The 16,000-nt window shown below is 41.1% G+C and overlaps 2 protein-coding genes across 14 annotated transcripts in view; one reads left to right on the forward strand and one right to left on the reverse strand.

Moving 5' to 3' along the window:
* LOC119015471 (gamma-aminobutyric acid receptor subunit alpha-5-like) overlaps window positions 1-16,000 on the forward strand; it is a 184,128-nt gene that overhangs the window by 12,215 nt on the left and 155,913 nt on the right. For 8 of the 9 annotated variants that reach the window (XR_005073356.1, XM_037091463.1, XM_037091462.1 and 5 more), the window contains exons 2-3: window positions 2,112-2,225; window positions 11,091-11,264. The gene's annotated coding sequence lies outside the window, so the exon portion shown is untranslated. The remainder of the gene's footprint in view (window positions 1-2,111; window positions 2,226-11,090; window positions 11,265-16,000) is intronic. The other variant, XM_037091466.1, reaches the window with a different exon arrangement.
* LOC119015478 (gamma-aminobutyric acid receptor subunit beta-3-like) overlaps window positions 4,746-16,000 on the reverse strand; it is a 69,132-nt gene continuing 57,877 nt past the window's right edge. For 2 of the 5 annotated variants that reach the window (XM_037091499.1, XM_037091502.1), the window contains exons 9-11: window positions 11,109-11,356; window positions 10,772-10,840; window positions 4,746-8,571 (exon numbers count right to left, since the gene is read on the reverse strand). In XM_037091499.1, the coding sequence (XP_036947394.1) occupies window positions 8,200-8,571; window positions 10,772-10,840; window positions 11,109-11,356 (689 nt within the window). In that variant the 3' untranslated portion in view covers window positions 4,746-8,199. The remainder of the gene's footprint in view (window positions 8,572-10,771; window positions 10,841-11,108; window positions 11,357-16,000) is intronic. The other 3 variants (XM_037091500.1, XM_037091504.1, XM_037091501.1) reach the window with 2 other exon arrangements.

Consider the following 16,000-nt stretch of genomic DNA (forward strand, 5'->3'; position numbering starts at 1 on the left):
AACCCCCTCGAGTGCTTTTTATTAGTGACTTGGCTTCTTGTTTGCCCGAGGTCATCTATCAGTACCTCTGTCATCATCTTGACGTCCACCCAGACCCCTGAGAAACACAAGGCAGGACTTAGAGCTCCGATAGTCCTTTTATTCATCTGTTTGGAAGGACTCAGGACAGTTGTTTCCAACACTGCAGCTGAAAGAACCGAGGAGTAGGAATATGTTTTTGCAGGGATGATCTAGGGACCTGAAGTGCTAGAAACAGCTTGACAGGACGAGAAATCTCTTGCAAATCTGTGCTTTGGTCGTGTGATGAGAGGCAAGAACTGGGTGTACTGTGAGTAGGAAGTTGGGCAGGTGCGGCTGGATAAACAAACATATTGACTGAATATGCTATATTAAACCTCCGAAGCTTCTGTTGCATCACACAGTTAGCTGATTTCTCCCCTTTTTCTCCAAGCCTTCACCTTGATCTAACTGTCCAACTAGCCTGATTATCCTGCGTTTGGCCTTGCGTTCCCCTTTAGCCCTCATGATTGGCTGGGGCTCATTATAACGCATTGAAACTGCCAGAAGAGTATAAGTTGCTTGGCTATGTGGGCTCGAGTATGTCCTAGAGACAATATATGCACCTTGTTATCCACAACAGCTCCACTCACACACACGCCCCACCCCGCTCAAACTGCTGAACAATGATATTCTTTAATGACTATTTTAATGACAAACTGTGAAATATACCTTGGGGTTAGAACCCCTATATACATTATAAAGACTCCTAAGGAAAGAGATTAAAAATCTATCACGCGTACCCCAAGGGACTCATATATCGTGGGCAGGCAGGGGGGGGAATTGGAAAGCCAAGCTCAGCATATTCTTAAGTGATTATGCATAAATAGTGTGTGATAAAGGCAATCTATATTTTCTCTACCTTAGATGAAGGGGAGGTGATCACGATCCCTAAAGGGACTCCATCAGGCAGTTTACTCTCACAGGCAGCGCTTAAGACTTCTCACCCTAATGCTCAAAGAGTTTTCTTGTTGAACTATATCCAATCTAAAACTGACAGATGTGTTTTAAAATACCGTACGTAATTTTGTCAAATTTGCTTCTAGCCATAAAGCCATACGGCTTTTTAACGTCCTGCAGATACAAAGCAAGGATGGCATGCATTTGCAGGTGTTTTTACCACCTGTTTGTTTATGGGTGACTCATCCAGATTAAATTACTGAGCAATTCAGATGTTATGCTGTCTCTGCACTTTTAAAGGGTCCCTCCAGCAAGTTAGTGCTTCTTCTCTATAAAGTTTGGCTACTTGCAAGAGACAGATTCTTGTACAGAGAAAAAGAATGGTTGAAAATGTTGCAGTAGAAGCTGAGATATCCTGACTTTTCATGCCTGCCATCTCCAAAAACACTGGATCCTTGTGGCTCATTATGTCATTATAATGTCATACTCCAGACTGCCGCACTTGCTTTGGGGGGGATAGAAAACCAAAGATTGTAAAGTCTACTGATTAAAATTTGGACTCTACATATTGGATTCACCAAGTGTTGAAAGTAATCTGTTAGCAACCAATTTGGCTAGGCTTGGATTCTCAGAGTTGGCTGTTAAACCGTATGACCATACTCTCAACGCCCCCCACAATGATAGCTGGCCATTATTAGTTACTGTCACCGAAAATTCATATTCACGTATCTTATGTGTCTCAAAGCTCAGTGTCAAAACTTTGCTTAGTAAACGTTATTCCTAGTTTCATGCTGACATCTGTGAAACTGCCGTTTCATCCCTCCTTGGCACTTAGTAACATATTTCTAAGCAGCTGAGTGGGAAAAGCTATTTAGATCAGCCTTTGACTTGTAATTTTAAGATTACATTTTTCCCCATTGCTGATGGTTACATTAAAACAAAATCCATTATTAACCTTGATAGTGTTGATTCAAGCTAATTTAGTTTTACTTTTTATCTGGTGCGACAATGAGGTAAGCTTTGGGGCAGCCATCTTGGAATGATGTGCAAATGCTCCAAAATTGGGATTATCGCTTAATTTGCTTGTCGATATGGCGTGATTGCAGCTTTACAGCCAGAGTGTTAAATGTGATTATGTTCTGTATTGTTTGTAGGTTCAGGGCGAGCCAAAGATGTGATGATTCAAGTGGTCCGACTTCTCGTCAGTGGGAATGATAAGAGCACCAGTGCTATCTGATTCATCGCCTCTGCCTCGAGCTCCCTGTTCAGTAGGTGTTGGATTTGTTTAGCAATTTCCAAACGTGTCCTAATGTTTCACTGTTGTCACCCACAGTTGAAAGTAAAAACCCACCAATTGTTCCCAGTTGTGTCTCTTTTTACGAGCGGTCCCTGAGAGACGACGCCATTTGAGACGGACTTGTGCTTGATTAATTGGATTGCTTGGATTACCTACGTATACCCGACTGGTCCTTGGAGTAAATGAAATGCCATGTGTTATTTATAGTTACTCGTTAACTCAGGTTTGTCGTCCCAGTGTTAACATTAGCTATGCATGTTACGGTATAAATTGAGGTTTCTTGTATATTTCCATCCTCTCTTTATCTTTCTGGAGCATTCTGTTACAACTGTGGGGCCCAAACTTATGCTGAACTAACTAATTATATTAGAAACTTTTATTTTTTCGTCATTCTGTGTAAATGTGCTGTTGTACGTTGATAAAATCAAAAATAGTCCTGTGCTGGGTCCCTTTGGTGGCTCTGACCTCCTTTATAATGGCCTAATTTTAATCATTAAGGAAACTCTTTGTAAAAATCCACGTTATTACACTGTGGGGTTCTGGTGGAGCTTCCTCTCGCTGATTTACTGTTGGGGGGAAAAAAAGTGGGAGGGCCCAAATATTTGCCGCAAGGGATCGGGACCTCTCAGCAGTCACTCTGATGTTAACAACCTTAACACAGGAGCAGAATGATGTGAAATCACATCTCGCAGTGATCAGCTAGAGGCCACCCACCCCTTGACTGATTGGGAGACTGATCAGCCGCTCCTCTTCATCTGGGGGGACGTAGCAGGGACTAATTAATGAGGTATGCAGTTCTCTGAGAGCGTTTCCGAGCACTGTTCCTGTCTGTACTTACAATAGTTTCCTACAACTCACAAATATGTTATCTCAAGTAAATGTTTGCTGCCACAATATACTACAAAATGGCCCAGTTTTTCCAATTGTTGATATGCAGAATTTGGTAAATAGCTTACTATCTGAAATATTAGAACATAGGGAAATGTTGTTAGAACAGATTGCGTCCACCTGACTCTGTCCTCACACCCTGGGTAATTAAACTGTTGAGGAATACAAACATGTATGATAAAATGTGGCATTTGAAGCATAATTGTTGCTTTTGTTAAACAAAAACTATGATACGGCAATTGTACAACCTTTTTCTGAGATGAAACTAGACATTAACAAAAAATCTCACATCTTTGTAACAATTGCTATATATTTAGCCACTTGTCGTGCTCGGCTAGTAATCAGCATCTTCTATTTCGGTAACATTATGTCTTTTCCTGTAATATTAACTAACATGACAGGTTCTTGGAACGAAAATAGTAATATATTTGTGGACTAAATCCCACTAAAAATTAGTAAAGATGCATGAAAAGAGACAAGCCAGCTAAGTAAGATAACGTTGACATCAGCCAACTGTATTTACTGAGAAGTGTCTTGGATTATATTTGCCAACATGGGAACATGGATATGAACCTTCTTTAAATAGGCCATAAACAGGTAAATAGTGAATAGATAGAGAAATGATGACTGTTAACTAAATCTTCCAATAGATGATGCAAGACAACTGCATTTACTACTGACTAGGACTATATTTGCCTGTTTTTACTGCAAATTAACACCAACCTCCAACTGCATAGTCTAAAGAAGGATAACATCCTTAACCATACCTGTAAAGACAGAAATTAGGCCAAAGTTCCACTGGAAATTAGGCAAACATTGTGTTTTTGTCGATTGAAACCAGACAAAAACTAAATACAGCAAATACCTATCACTAAATCAAAACTGGGGCAAAAAAGGATGCTGAGCTGAAGTTCCGGTAGCATAAACAATCTGACTGATTGAATGTAACCTCAATATTTAAAGTCAAGGGACCTCAGTTTTATCTGCTAAGAAATGTTAGATGCAAGCTGATATATTAAAGACTTGAGCTCTAGTTCTATTTTAAACTGCAGAAGAACAAAATCCCCAGGGCACGAATAAAAAGTTCCACTACTTTTGTACCACTTGTGCAGACGAACCACTGACGTAATCATGAACTCTGTGGCAACTGAGCAGGATGGAAAGTCGACAGGTTACGATGCCCAATAATAACCTCCACCCCCACAGCGTCTTTATCTTCTTCAGTCTTTGCTCATCCAGGGATTTACTGTACTCTTATTCATCCACGCTCTGGCACATATTCATAAAGTTCACTTCATACCGGAGCTCAGCTGGGAGTTGCCAAGTACAATACAAAGTCGTCAACTGTCACTGAGTAGCTGCACTGGGAACAGATGGGGATCAAGTGCCTTGCTCAGGGGCACCTGTAGACTTGAAGTGGAGTTTCATCTTAAGTCTTAGCATACGTGCAGGCAGCTTTAATCATGTCAGAATTCTCAAGCGTTAATAAAATATGGTTTATTGGATCTTTGAGAGGCTGATCATCGTGTTAGCTCGCTCTACATGTACATTGCAGATTCTTCATGGAGTGTCATGCATGCTCGCAATACCAAATACACAGGTACAATGTATATAATTTATTTGATGGTTTAACATGATAATCTACTGAAAAAGGAAGAGAAACATACAGAGATATACAGTATAAATCTAAGCCTAAATACATTTTGTGGCAGCACAGAACATTTCACATTCCATTATGGGACCAAGGCCATACAACACCTGAAGTCTTTAATGACTCTTTTATTTTTTTGTTTTTCTTTTAAATGTAGGCTCATATGGCATAATGTCATCTCTAAAAGGAGCAGTTGGCAGCTCTCATAAGTGAGTTTGTAAAATAACTTTTAAAAAAAAAATAAAATAAAATCTTCCAAAGTTTTGTAGTTGCATGCATGATAAACAAGTATCTAGAGTTTGTAACAGTTACCGTCTCTTTCACTTCAACTGCACTAATGAGTTTAGTTATTGAAAAAGAAAAAGAGTATGACTCGTACAACGACCAACTTCAAATATGGGTTTTAAATCTCACTACCTCACCTGAAAGTTATTGTTTGAATCAAAGTGAACCAGCCAGCCAGGAAGATCTTTTTTGGACTGTTTCGGCCTTTAAACTACACAAAGCAGCTTGAAGGATCTTTGGACCAACTGGCTCTATGCCTTTAAAATGCTCTATCTTGAATACATGAGGTCACGAAACATTGCTTTGTGCCCAAGACCAAAGCCAAGAACATCCTCTTATCGTGTGTTCAGTCTGAACGCCTCATTACAAAGTCAGAGCAAAGACGCATGAGTCAAAGGTTTCAAAAAACGCAGGCATGCCATGGATTTATGACTCCACTTTGTTGACATACAGCTGTATAGAAGTAACAAAGAGCCACAGTTTGTGGTCAGTTTAGTCAGAGGCTGAACTGAACATGAACATAGACTCATAGACAATTAATTGCTAAAAGACAATTCGGACATCGGCTATTCGGGGTGAACACGATCTGTGAATGAACGGGTCAAATTTGCACGAATATCAGGTTTAAAAGGTTAAAAATTGTCTTTCATTCTGAACACACCATTAGCACGATGTTTTGGCTTGTGATACAGTATCTGTAGACATAATTTGATCTATGACCGGAGCTTTCTTCTGTCTTGGACCCAGGTCGTATGTGTACTGCATCCCGTCTACACAGTAGAAAACAGGATAAGAATCCAGCAAGAGACTCGGGTTCACTTGAATGTGGACTCAGCTGGAGCCCTAATTGATCAGGGTTGAGGTCAATCCTGTTTCCAGAAATAAAATTGCATTTGTGCAGGAACAATCCAAGTACAATACATTCAGTTCATAGTCATGTATCAGTCAGTCTGTACACATGAAACTTTACAATTATTTTTTTTAAACTTCAAATTGATCCCAACTCTGTTGGTGGCTCAAGCTTCTCAATCACAACAAAACTCAGTGTTATCAAGTAGTATTTTTTTTTTTTTTTGTCCCTACATGTACTCTTGTACATGCACAAACAGTGTATGTATGTCATGTATCTATGCATCAGATTTACATCATCGTCCATGAGTTGTAACAGTTTGATTGCTCTGCAGCCGCAGGTGGAATGGCACAGTTTATCAACAGAGTGGGGCAGGAGAGCTAGTTTCTTTTTTTATCCACAAATCTATTAAAACGTTGATATTTGTCCACAGTGGAGCAAGCGGCACAGAAAACAAATGGTCAACCCTCGCCCTTCCTCTCTCAGGCTCTCTTTATCCATTTCCCATCTCTCTCTCGCACACACATGCACATGCACACACTCTTTAATACACCATCCCTTCCCCTGTCTTTCTTCATCGCTCAGTCAACGTAAGAATGGGCGTTACATTCTGATGGAGAAATGATGACCATGGCTCATTATCCTCTACCTGAAGAATGGATCCAATACATTCAGTGCTAGTATGTGCTTATTATTCGACGGACCCGGTCACCTCGGTCCATCCGGAGTCAATGAAATCCCATTTTGCATCACTTTCTTCCTGTACGGCAGGGCATACAGTAACTCTTAAATGCAGAGTGAACATACATACAGTGTCTAGTGTGTTTAATTCAGCATGGTCGGATGTTTGAGGAGAAATGTATTCAGAGTGCCCCACAAATGCTTAGAAACTAAACTGATGCTTGGAACTGGTCAGTAATTTGTTTTATCCATGTCTTTTTTTTTCTTCTTCTTCTTCTTCTTCCTTTTTTTTTGAAACTAAATAGTCTGACAGTTAAACGCCAGTATGACAATCACAAAATGCTCAATATTTGATCATTTTCATTTCAGGTTGTACACACAGTATATATATACACATTTATGTATATACACATCTATGTACTTATGTACAAAAAAATGGGTTTTCATTCCTCCACTCTATCACCATAACAGAGTAATTGTTAAGCAAAAGAGAAAAAATGAAGAAATCAACAAGACAGGTTAGGAAATCAAATGAATACCTGAAGACACAGAGTACAAAAATATCATAAAATTTCTTGGGTTGAGTAACGGTGTCGCCCAAAAGGCCCTTGGCAGTTGTTAAAGTTTAAAGTCAGACCAGTATTTAGAGGAAGTTTGATAAATTGGAGTGCAATTCTGTCGCGCTTTTTGCTCGAAGTGCTGATCGAAGGTAGAAGAGAAGAAATGGCAGTTTCATTCAAAGTTGTGCTTATTTTTCCTTATCAAATTACCATAAAAAGGATATTTCTGTGACACTTTCCTTTGAGAAGAAAAAGATGCCAAATAGCAAAAGATTCAGAACCTGAGTCACAATCATCCTGAACAGAGGACGAAACCCTCAACGTTTAAGCTATTGTGTTTTGGGTAAAAGGTTTCTCAGATCTGTAACTTATCAACACTTATAAACAAATACACATCACCAGAGTCTTCTGTAAAGTTGTGACATATCCCAAGGCAAAAAAGGAGTCATTATTTTTCACTATGGCTGATCATTACATGCATTAATAGTGCATAGGGTACCAGTCAAACATACATTAGTTTGTTTAATGGACTTTTAGGAGTTGTGTGCACTTATCTGACCACCTTTGTAGTATAAAGTTCTCTTACTCGTTAATTTAATTAGAAAAATTCTTGCATCAGCTGCTATTGTTTTTGTTTGGTTTTTTTTGCAAATACTGTATTATTTATTCAATTGCTGGCTTTGTATCTTTCTATTTACACATTACTGAGAGGGCAAATGTTGGGAAATGACTGTCACAAGTCCCAATTACAGTACATACATTAGAAAATAAAAAGACCTTAGTACTAAGGATTCAAAGACTGCAAATATAAAAACAATTGACGAGAACTTGGTCCAAAACTCAATAGTCTTTTCTCAGTCAGCTCTTTTTTTGTTTTTGTTTTTTTTGTTTTTTTGTCTTGAGGTGTTGCAGTCTTTAACTCGACAGATTCCATCATGTATAAAAGCAACAGAAAAAAAAGGAAGAATAAGGAACAAAATGAAAAAGAAATCAAACAAACAACAACAAACATCTCAACGAAACAGTCTAATCAGACATAGTAGAGCCAGTAGATGAGGTTGAACAGTGAGAAAACGGAAGGGAAGATGATCCGTGACCAGCGGTCGATGGCATTCACATCCGTCAGGTCGGGGATTTTGATTTTAAGCTGCGAGGACCGCCTCCGCAGACGGCTGCGTTTGATCTGGGCGGCCCGGTCGAGGGAGTGGCGGCTGGCGGAGCGCGGGCCGATCCCACCGCTCTGCTTTCGGTACTGGATGTGCGTCGAGGCCGTGCTGTCCAACTGCACCATGGACTGAGAGTTCCTTATGTCTGCCACGCTGGTGGTGATCTCACCTCCCGCCACTTCGTTATGGATCTCTAGGGTGGTTAGCAGGATGTTCCCGTGGCCATGCGGTTCCGCCTGAATAGATAAAGAAATTAGAAAACTAATTAACAACATTATGGGCAAATAAATGGAACAGCTAGAGAGGACACTACCTTGGCTTTTAAGGCACTGCACAATGCATTCAAGACAATGAAATGAAGATGTTATCATAAAAGAATTACAGAATGGGCATAATGGGCACAGGCCCATGGTCCCAGTGGGTCGGCCACCATTTAAAGCGACTGTACACAATTCTTTTTGGATAGTCAAACGACAAAAAAGAAAAGGTGGATACAAAACTGACTACAAAAACCCACAAAGATCTACGAAGACAATCAAAATGACCACAAACAGACACAAGACTGATTACAAAGAGATTCAAACAGATACAGAGAGGAAAAGCGACTTCAGAGAGATGCAAAATGACCACAGAGGCACAAAATGGTATCATTGGTAACAATTTTGTGCCTTGAGTGTCTTGCTCCCGTGTAGGAGGGGTACTGGTTGTTTCACATGCTCTGCCATGGGCCCATTGTCTTGTAATCCTTCCATGGATGTCATGCTTTTGCCATGGCAACAAGTCAGCGGTCCAAATTACACGTCCAGTAACTCTCGTTTTAATGGTTATGTGATATTGATCCCCTTCGCAGTTCCTTGAAAAAATACCATAAAGCAATGAAAAAAGCTGTCTCCGTGGAACACTGGGACAGTGTTTCTCAGTGGTGTGCTTTGCCTCTGCTCCTGACTCGACAGTTGTGTAAAATAACATTCACACTTCACCTGTCTTCAGTGAATTGTAACTAATACCATGCTGTTTTGAATATTACAGAGAAACATTTTTGAGTGGCAGTATGAGCAGTTACAGACATAGATTCTCTCTTTTGCACCTGCCACCGGGTGCATGATGGTACTGTGTCGACAGCAATTTGTAAAGGCAGGCATTCTAAGACCACCATCCAAATGGCAATTTAAAATTTGGTACAATTTTAAAATGACTCACTAGCACCACTGGAGCCACTGCAGTGTTGGCTGCTTTGCATAATTAAAGAACTGCTGTAAAGTTTCCATTGATACTTTTCTTCTAAATAATTAAAATGATTCAAAATGTCAGGATAAGGGAGAAATTGCAGAAATTGATTGGACTTCGGTGTTATTTCTCCTGTTACAACTTGTAGAACGTACATCATCACTGTCGACGATTTAATGTAACACGGGATATACATCATACCTATGATGTCTGCGCCACAAAACATATCAAAGAAAATGGTCAATGGTGATCATTCATGCAAATGTAGCAGCTGTGGAAGTCCAGCATTTCTCAATTTTAATGAAACCTAATTTGAAAAGAAACCCTGAAAGCTGTGTTCAGCCAGAAAGCATTCAAATTTGTATTTTTTTACAAGAACTTTGACAGCTGGATCATTTGTCTTGTTAGGCACCACAAAATGCCAATTTATTAACAGCACAGCTGTTAGCTGTAAGTTGGCTAGTACTGAGACGTCACCAAGACCTCCATTTCTTTCTGTAATTTACCTCCAGTTTCCCTTTCCTCTTGTCAGTGTGTGTTTTTGCAGTAAAGCTAAATTCATAAAGCCATGACCTGCTTCAGTTCCTGGTGAACTGACGTCTATTCATGCCAACTAGCAACTTTCCATTGTTTTAACATGTTCTCTCCACTCAAGGAAGGTCTTACCTTTGAGGTTTATTCTGCCAAATGCTGAATATTCTAAACTATGTAAGCTAGAACATATTCATATTATTCAACAATACACATTCCAGCATAGATGCATGATGGGAGACCTCGGCACTGACTACCCACAGAAAGTCAGAATGCTTCACTATACAAGCAATGTCACTTTATATGAAAGCTGTGCGAGAAATGATGATTCCGGTGAGAAACGACACACAGGCGGCATGCATTCAGGATGACCCCTGAAAGAAGAAAACAGGTTCATATCTGAACACTGACTTTAAAATGCAAGAGCGGGCAAGAGCATCATTTCAATGCAGGCAAAAAAAAAAAACCCAGATGAAAAAGTCAAAGTCGAAATGAATTCTCCTGAGAGTATGGCAATGTTATGAAGATGTCTGCTGTCGCTTGAATTCATTCCATGGATGGGGAAATAATTTGCATCGAGGCAAAAAAAAGAAAATGAAAAAAACATCCATGGCAGCTGATGGCGATGGCGGAGTTGACTCAAGGAGATTGAAGAGTCTCACTGAATAAACAACTCACCGAGCGTGAGTGGCGAAGACCTTTAACCTGATTGGACCGCTTTAGGGACGCGGTCCGACTACCTGCCTCCTGAGGAGATGAAAATATTCAGCCACATTCGGTGAACAAATACCTGAGAACCAATTTACTTTAAAAAAAAACAACAAATTTGATCAACTGAAGGCTCCACCGGGGGGGGATACAGGTCCCTATGAATAATAATGATAATTAATGCATTAATTTCCTTTTGCTGCTTCTGCTATCAAGACCTGAGGAAAAAAATGACATTTATTGATTAACATATACTTATTGATGCAATCTTCAATCTGTTCATCCACAGGTCCAGGCAACAACTCACCCTCGCCGCATCGTACTTGGCCGCCCTCTCATTGTTGGCCTTCTCCGCCTTCTCCGCCAGCTTCTTTTGCATCTGAGGGCCCCTCCCGAAGAAGATGTAGTTGACGAAGGCGTACTCCAGCAGGGCCAGGAAGACCATGACGAAGCAGCCCATCAGGTACATGTCGATGGCCTTGACGTAGGGGATCTTGGGCAGCGTCTCCCTCAAGTGGGTGTTGATCGTGGTCATTGTCAGCACCGTGGTGATCCCTTTTGAGAAAGATAAACACAAACATGGTATTTTTAGAGGGTCCATCTTGGAGAAAGATTTTTTCAATTATAAAGCTGGTCTAGGTGCTATAAACTCAAATAGCGGCAATCTAAAACAAAAACTGAATTCCTTTGTTGTTTTGATCGGTTGTTGGCATGATATGGCTCTGCTAACTTGATTTGAAAGTGTATCAGTCAATGAATGCTATAATTAAGCAGCATTTAACTGATGAAGAAAATAATGATTAGTATTAGACAACGGGGTGAGGGTAATGGTCTCTTGGCATCCATCACAGGACTGTATTTAGTACAAGGATCAGCAATAGCACACTGTTGAATTAGTCTTGAACACACATTTATCTTTAAACTTAAATATACATAACCAAATATGCAACAATCAAAGCTAGATTTCCGTCAGTTTAATAGTCAATTTATATTTCACAACTGTAGTAATTTGTATGTTTACTAGCTCGTATGCAAAGTTGTATTCTTGTTTTTGTTTAGTATTAGCACTGTTTATTTTGGCTGATGGGTTTCATTCAGTTAAAATAAGCTCAGAATTAAAAGACAAATCTTTTGCATCTTCTTTCCGATCCCTCTCCACTTCTCTTGAATGAGGTTTTCAGTTTGAAGAGCAGTAAATTCCGCCTGTTTAGATCACACGGCATCATTTAAAAGATAAAACGTGAAACTGGCAATGTTTTTTTATTCTTTTCTTTGCTCCAAAGCTTCCTCATTACCGCTCTGGGCGATCTATCTGGGATGGTAAATTTGACGCTTAATTAGTCCAAACCTGTCTGGCATAAGCCCGTCTTAAAGGAGCACCCAACCACTCTCAGCAGATGCTGTTATCTTGTCAATAACCTTAAGGTCACGTTGAAGAAAAACTCCAACAGATGTCTCAGATGTTACTATAGAAACAAGGATTTATATATATATATATATATATATATATATATATATATATATATATATATATATATATATATATATATATATATATATATATATATATAAATCCTTGTTTGACACAGGGGGGCGGGAATCAGGTTCTGCCTTGTTGAAGTGTCAAAAACAGCACATTAATTTACCTTGAGCACTCTTATGAAACACTTCCCTGATCACTCTCATGTGTGATCTTATTTCACTTGCATGAACAGGCACGCACTGGGTAGGTGAGTGCGTACCCTCCGCTTCATTGAAATTCAAAGGCCTGCCTCAAAAACCCTCCGACTGCCCCTCGGTCATCAAGCAGAAATAACTCATTAGAATAGTGCGGCATGTATCTAGCCCGCAGCTCCTAGTAACCTTAACCACAAGGGGGTACCGAGTGGCTGTGGTTACTCGCTATCTCCTACTAAAGGCACCTTCACACCTTGTCTGTGTGTGACCTTAAGAGAGACATATGAAATTATAGACAAACAGATGAAGGGAAATTGGCCTGTCTGAGGTCTGATATATTTTTATGGTAGGCTGAAACTGAAATACAACAGGAAATCCATCCAGATGCAGAAAACAAGTAGCAAATGTTTTGTCGGGCTGCAAACATTACAAACATTACTGATACTGGTAAAACAGTCGATTATTTTCATAACTAATCAATTACTCGTCAAGAAATTGTGACAAAAGCATCACAAACGACCCCAAAGTGACATCTTCAACTTGCTTCCTTGTCCAAGCCAACAGTCCAGAATTATGGGGGGGGGAAAGCAGCAAATCCTTTCATATAAGAAGCTCGAGCCAGCAAATATTTGACATTTTTTGCCTGAAAATTAACTTTATTGAATAACTTTTACAATTAATCAGTTATCAAGAAGGAATTTCCCTTCAGTCAGCTAATCATTGCAGTTCTATAAGGGTACAAAATACTCAAGACATACCTGAGTATTAGTAATGCTTAAATATAATATAATATACTATCTATCGAAGTCTTGTAGGACCTGATACTGCAGCCCGTTCTTACGCTTCTAACACAGCAGCCCTCATGTTAAACCCTCCAGCATCACTTATTGAAGCGGCCCTCTAGTGCAGTAATTTGGGTCAGGTGGCAGTTGGGTGGGTCATTGACTGGACCCTCAGGGGGGAATGGAGCTTTTGTCCCATTTGTGAGCTAGAGTGATTTGTTTTTAATTGATGTAATATACCTAAGTTGATGTACATAAATTAGTTATGTGAGTAACTTAAATTTCGAGACTGAGATATTTGTAAATGTACTTAGATTCCATCACTGAGGTCTAATGTTCTGTAACACACTGCTGTTGTGTTCTGCAGCTCTGTGCTCAGCTCCAGTGTACTGCATGTACCCTGTGATGTTGTACGTTTCACAAGCTGCAGCCAGTGAACACAGCCCTCACTCACAATCATGCAATCCCTGACCTCCTGCAGCGCAGTAACGCTACATCTTATCTCGTTTTTAAGGTGTGTGTCTCTGCTAGTCTATCCACCCGTGCCGGAAACAAATGGAGACTATCAGTAGCTGGGGCCGCTCGTATAGCACGACACACACGGACATGGCTCGTAGGGCGTGTGTGTGTGTGTGTGTGTGTGTGTGTGTGTGTGTGTGTGTGTGTGTGTGTGTCATAAAGTACAGCGAGGTGACAAGAAACAGTCAAGGGGTTGGGAAGAGGGAGCGGGATAGCTAAGGTCAATCTAGCCCTTAGTGTGATTTATTGGCACATTACAAGGCTAACACCACTGTGTGTGTGTGTGTGTGTGTGTGTGTGAAGCGGGTGTGAATGTGAACCAGCCTGCCCCGCACGTGCACATGCTCCTTGCCTCTGCCCCGATTGGCCGACTGCGATATCTGCGTTTTTTTTTTTTCCCCGCTTAACGACAGCCCTTGTTCTTTATAGGTGTTCTCTCAGCAGCGCCATTATTCTCTGTCCTTCACTCCCTCCTCTCCATTCCTCCTCCTCTCCTTTTTTTCCCCCTTCCTCCCTTGCTCCCCGTTCGGACAATTTAATCAAAGGGGGGGTCTGCGCGCCCGTGGGGCCCTCCCCCCTTCTTTTTCATCATGGCCGATACTCTCTCCGGGGAGGAATATAGTTTTATAGGGTTTCTCTCACTGTCTCTTCCTGTCTCCCTCAGCCATTGTTCTCTGCTTCTCCCCCTGTTATCTCCCCTTCTGCCTCAATCTCTCCCCTTCTCTCTCTTCATTTCTCCTGTCCACCCCCCCACCCCCCACCTCCTCTCGCCAGATCCATCCTTTAGAAGGGTGGTTTCCCCCTCTTTCCATCCCCTCCTCCTCCTCCCCTTTCTCTCTGGCTATTTGTCCCCGAGTCTCTTTTCCACCTTTAACAGCTGGAACAAAGGCACACAGCAATCTCCCTCTAATCGTGAGCCAGTAAGCCATTAGCAACACAGCTCAACATTACAGAAAGGGGTAAAAGGTATCACGTAGGATGCAGTAAGGTGATTGTGGGGGGGTGAACGTTAACTGTGAGAATAGAGGCACGGGCGGTAAATCAAGGCAGCACTAATTGAGTGCTCCCATTCATCACTTTTGCAGACGAGACAAATTGTCAGCTATCCTCGTTAGCATCGCGTGATGTTTCAACGCTTGTCATTTTAGGTAGTCTGTGGTCGGGAGGAGAGAGGTTTCCACAGCCTGGAACTCAAACTCGTGTCTACCATTACTCTAAAAGTGCTCCCACGCTATTACAGCCTAATGCTCACACCTCAGCCGTTCACATAATCTGATTACCAAAGAAGGGCACGACTGTGGGAAAGGGGTTTGCAACCGGATTAGGACGCGAGCGGGTCATTTTTAACTTCGCGCTCCTTGGAAATTGCTCAGGAAAATGAGATTCTCCTTCAAACAATTCAATTGTTTTGCCTGCTGCCTCCTTGAATTGATTTCTCCCTGATCATTACACCGCGCTTACCGGCAGGTTTTCCTTTTCCTTTTTTAAAAAAGGAGCACACACACATTCCCACACACACACACATGCTCGCTCTCCCCACCATCAAGATACCTGCTGAAAGCTCGTAACGATCCATCAGGAGAAAGTGAATGGACCTCCGGTTTGCCTCTCAGCCGAGCAGGCACGCGCCGGATATTGCAGCTAGCAAGACTTCACACATACACAGCCCCTCTCACACACACACACACACACACACACACACACACACACACACACACACACACACACACACTCAAGCAAACACAAGTGTATACTCAGAGGCATGCTGTAATGACAAGATATTGCATGCGTGCCTTAATGAAAAATTGCCAACTAGTTTGAGCAGGCACATAATGGTGGATGTAAAACAGACGCGCACACACACTGATGCCGTTTAGATATCCATCCTAGTCTCTAACCAGCTGCATGTGCCCGTGCATGACAGGTAATGGATCAAAGCATGCAGTACAAAAGGCATTATGGTGTGTAAAGGTCATTACTGCTCCATTATCTATCCATAAAAAGATAATCTATGACCAAAGTGGAGATCAATAGGCCAGATTTTAGGGGTGTAACAGTATTTGCCGTCAATCATTTTAAGCACAACCTTTGACCCACACAGTTATGGTGTAGTCTATTTATGCCGACTCGCCAAAGTGAGTTGTACCCGGATGATTTGGGACTGCCCCAGTTGGTGTGTAACAGGTGTAGCATGCTAAACGGCTTATACTGGTTAGCCAGG

This window comes from Acanthopagrus latus, chromosome 24 (genome assembly GCF_904848185.1).
Source record: "Acanthopagrus latus isolate v.2019 chromosome 24, fAcaLat1.1, whole genome shotgun sequence".
Taxonomy (NCBI): Eukaryota; Metazoa; Chordata; class Actinopteri; order Spariformes; family Sparidae; genus Acanthopagrus; species Acanthopagrus latus.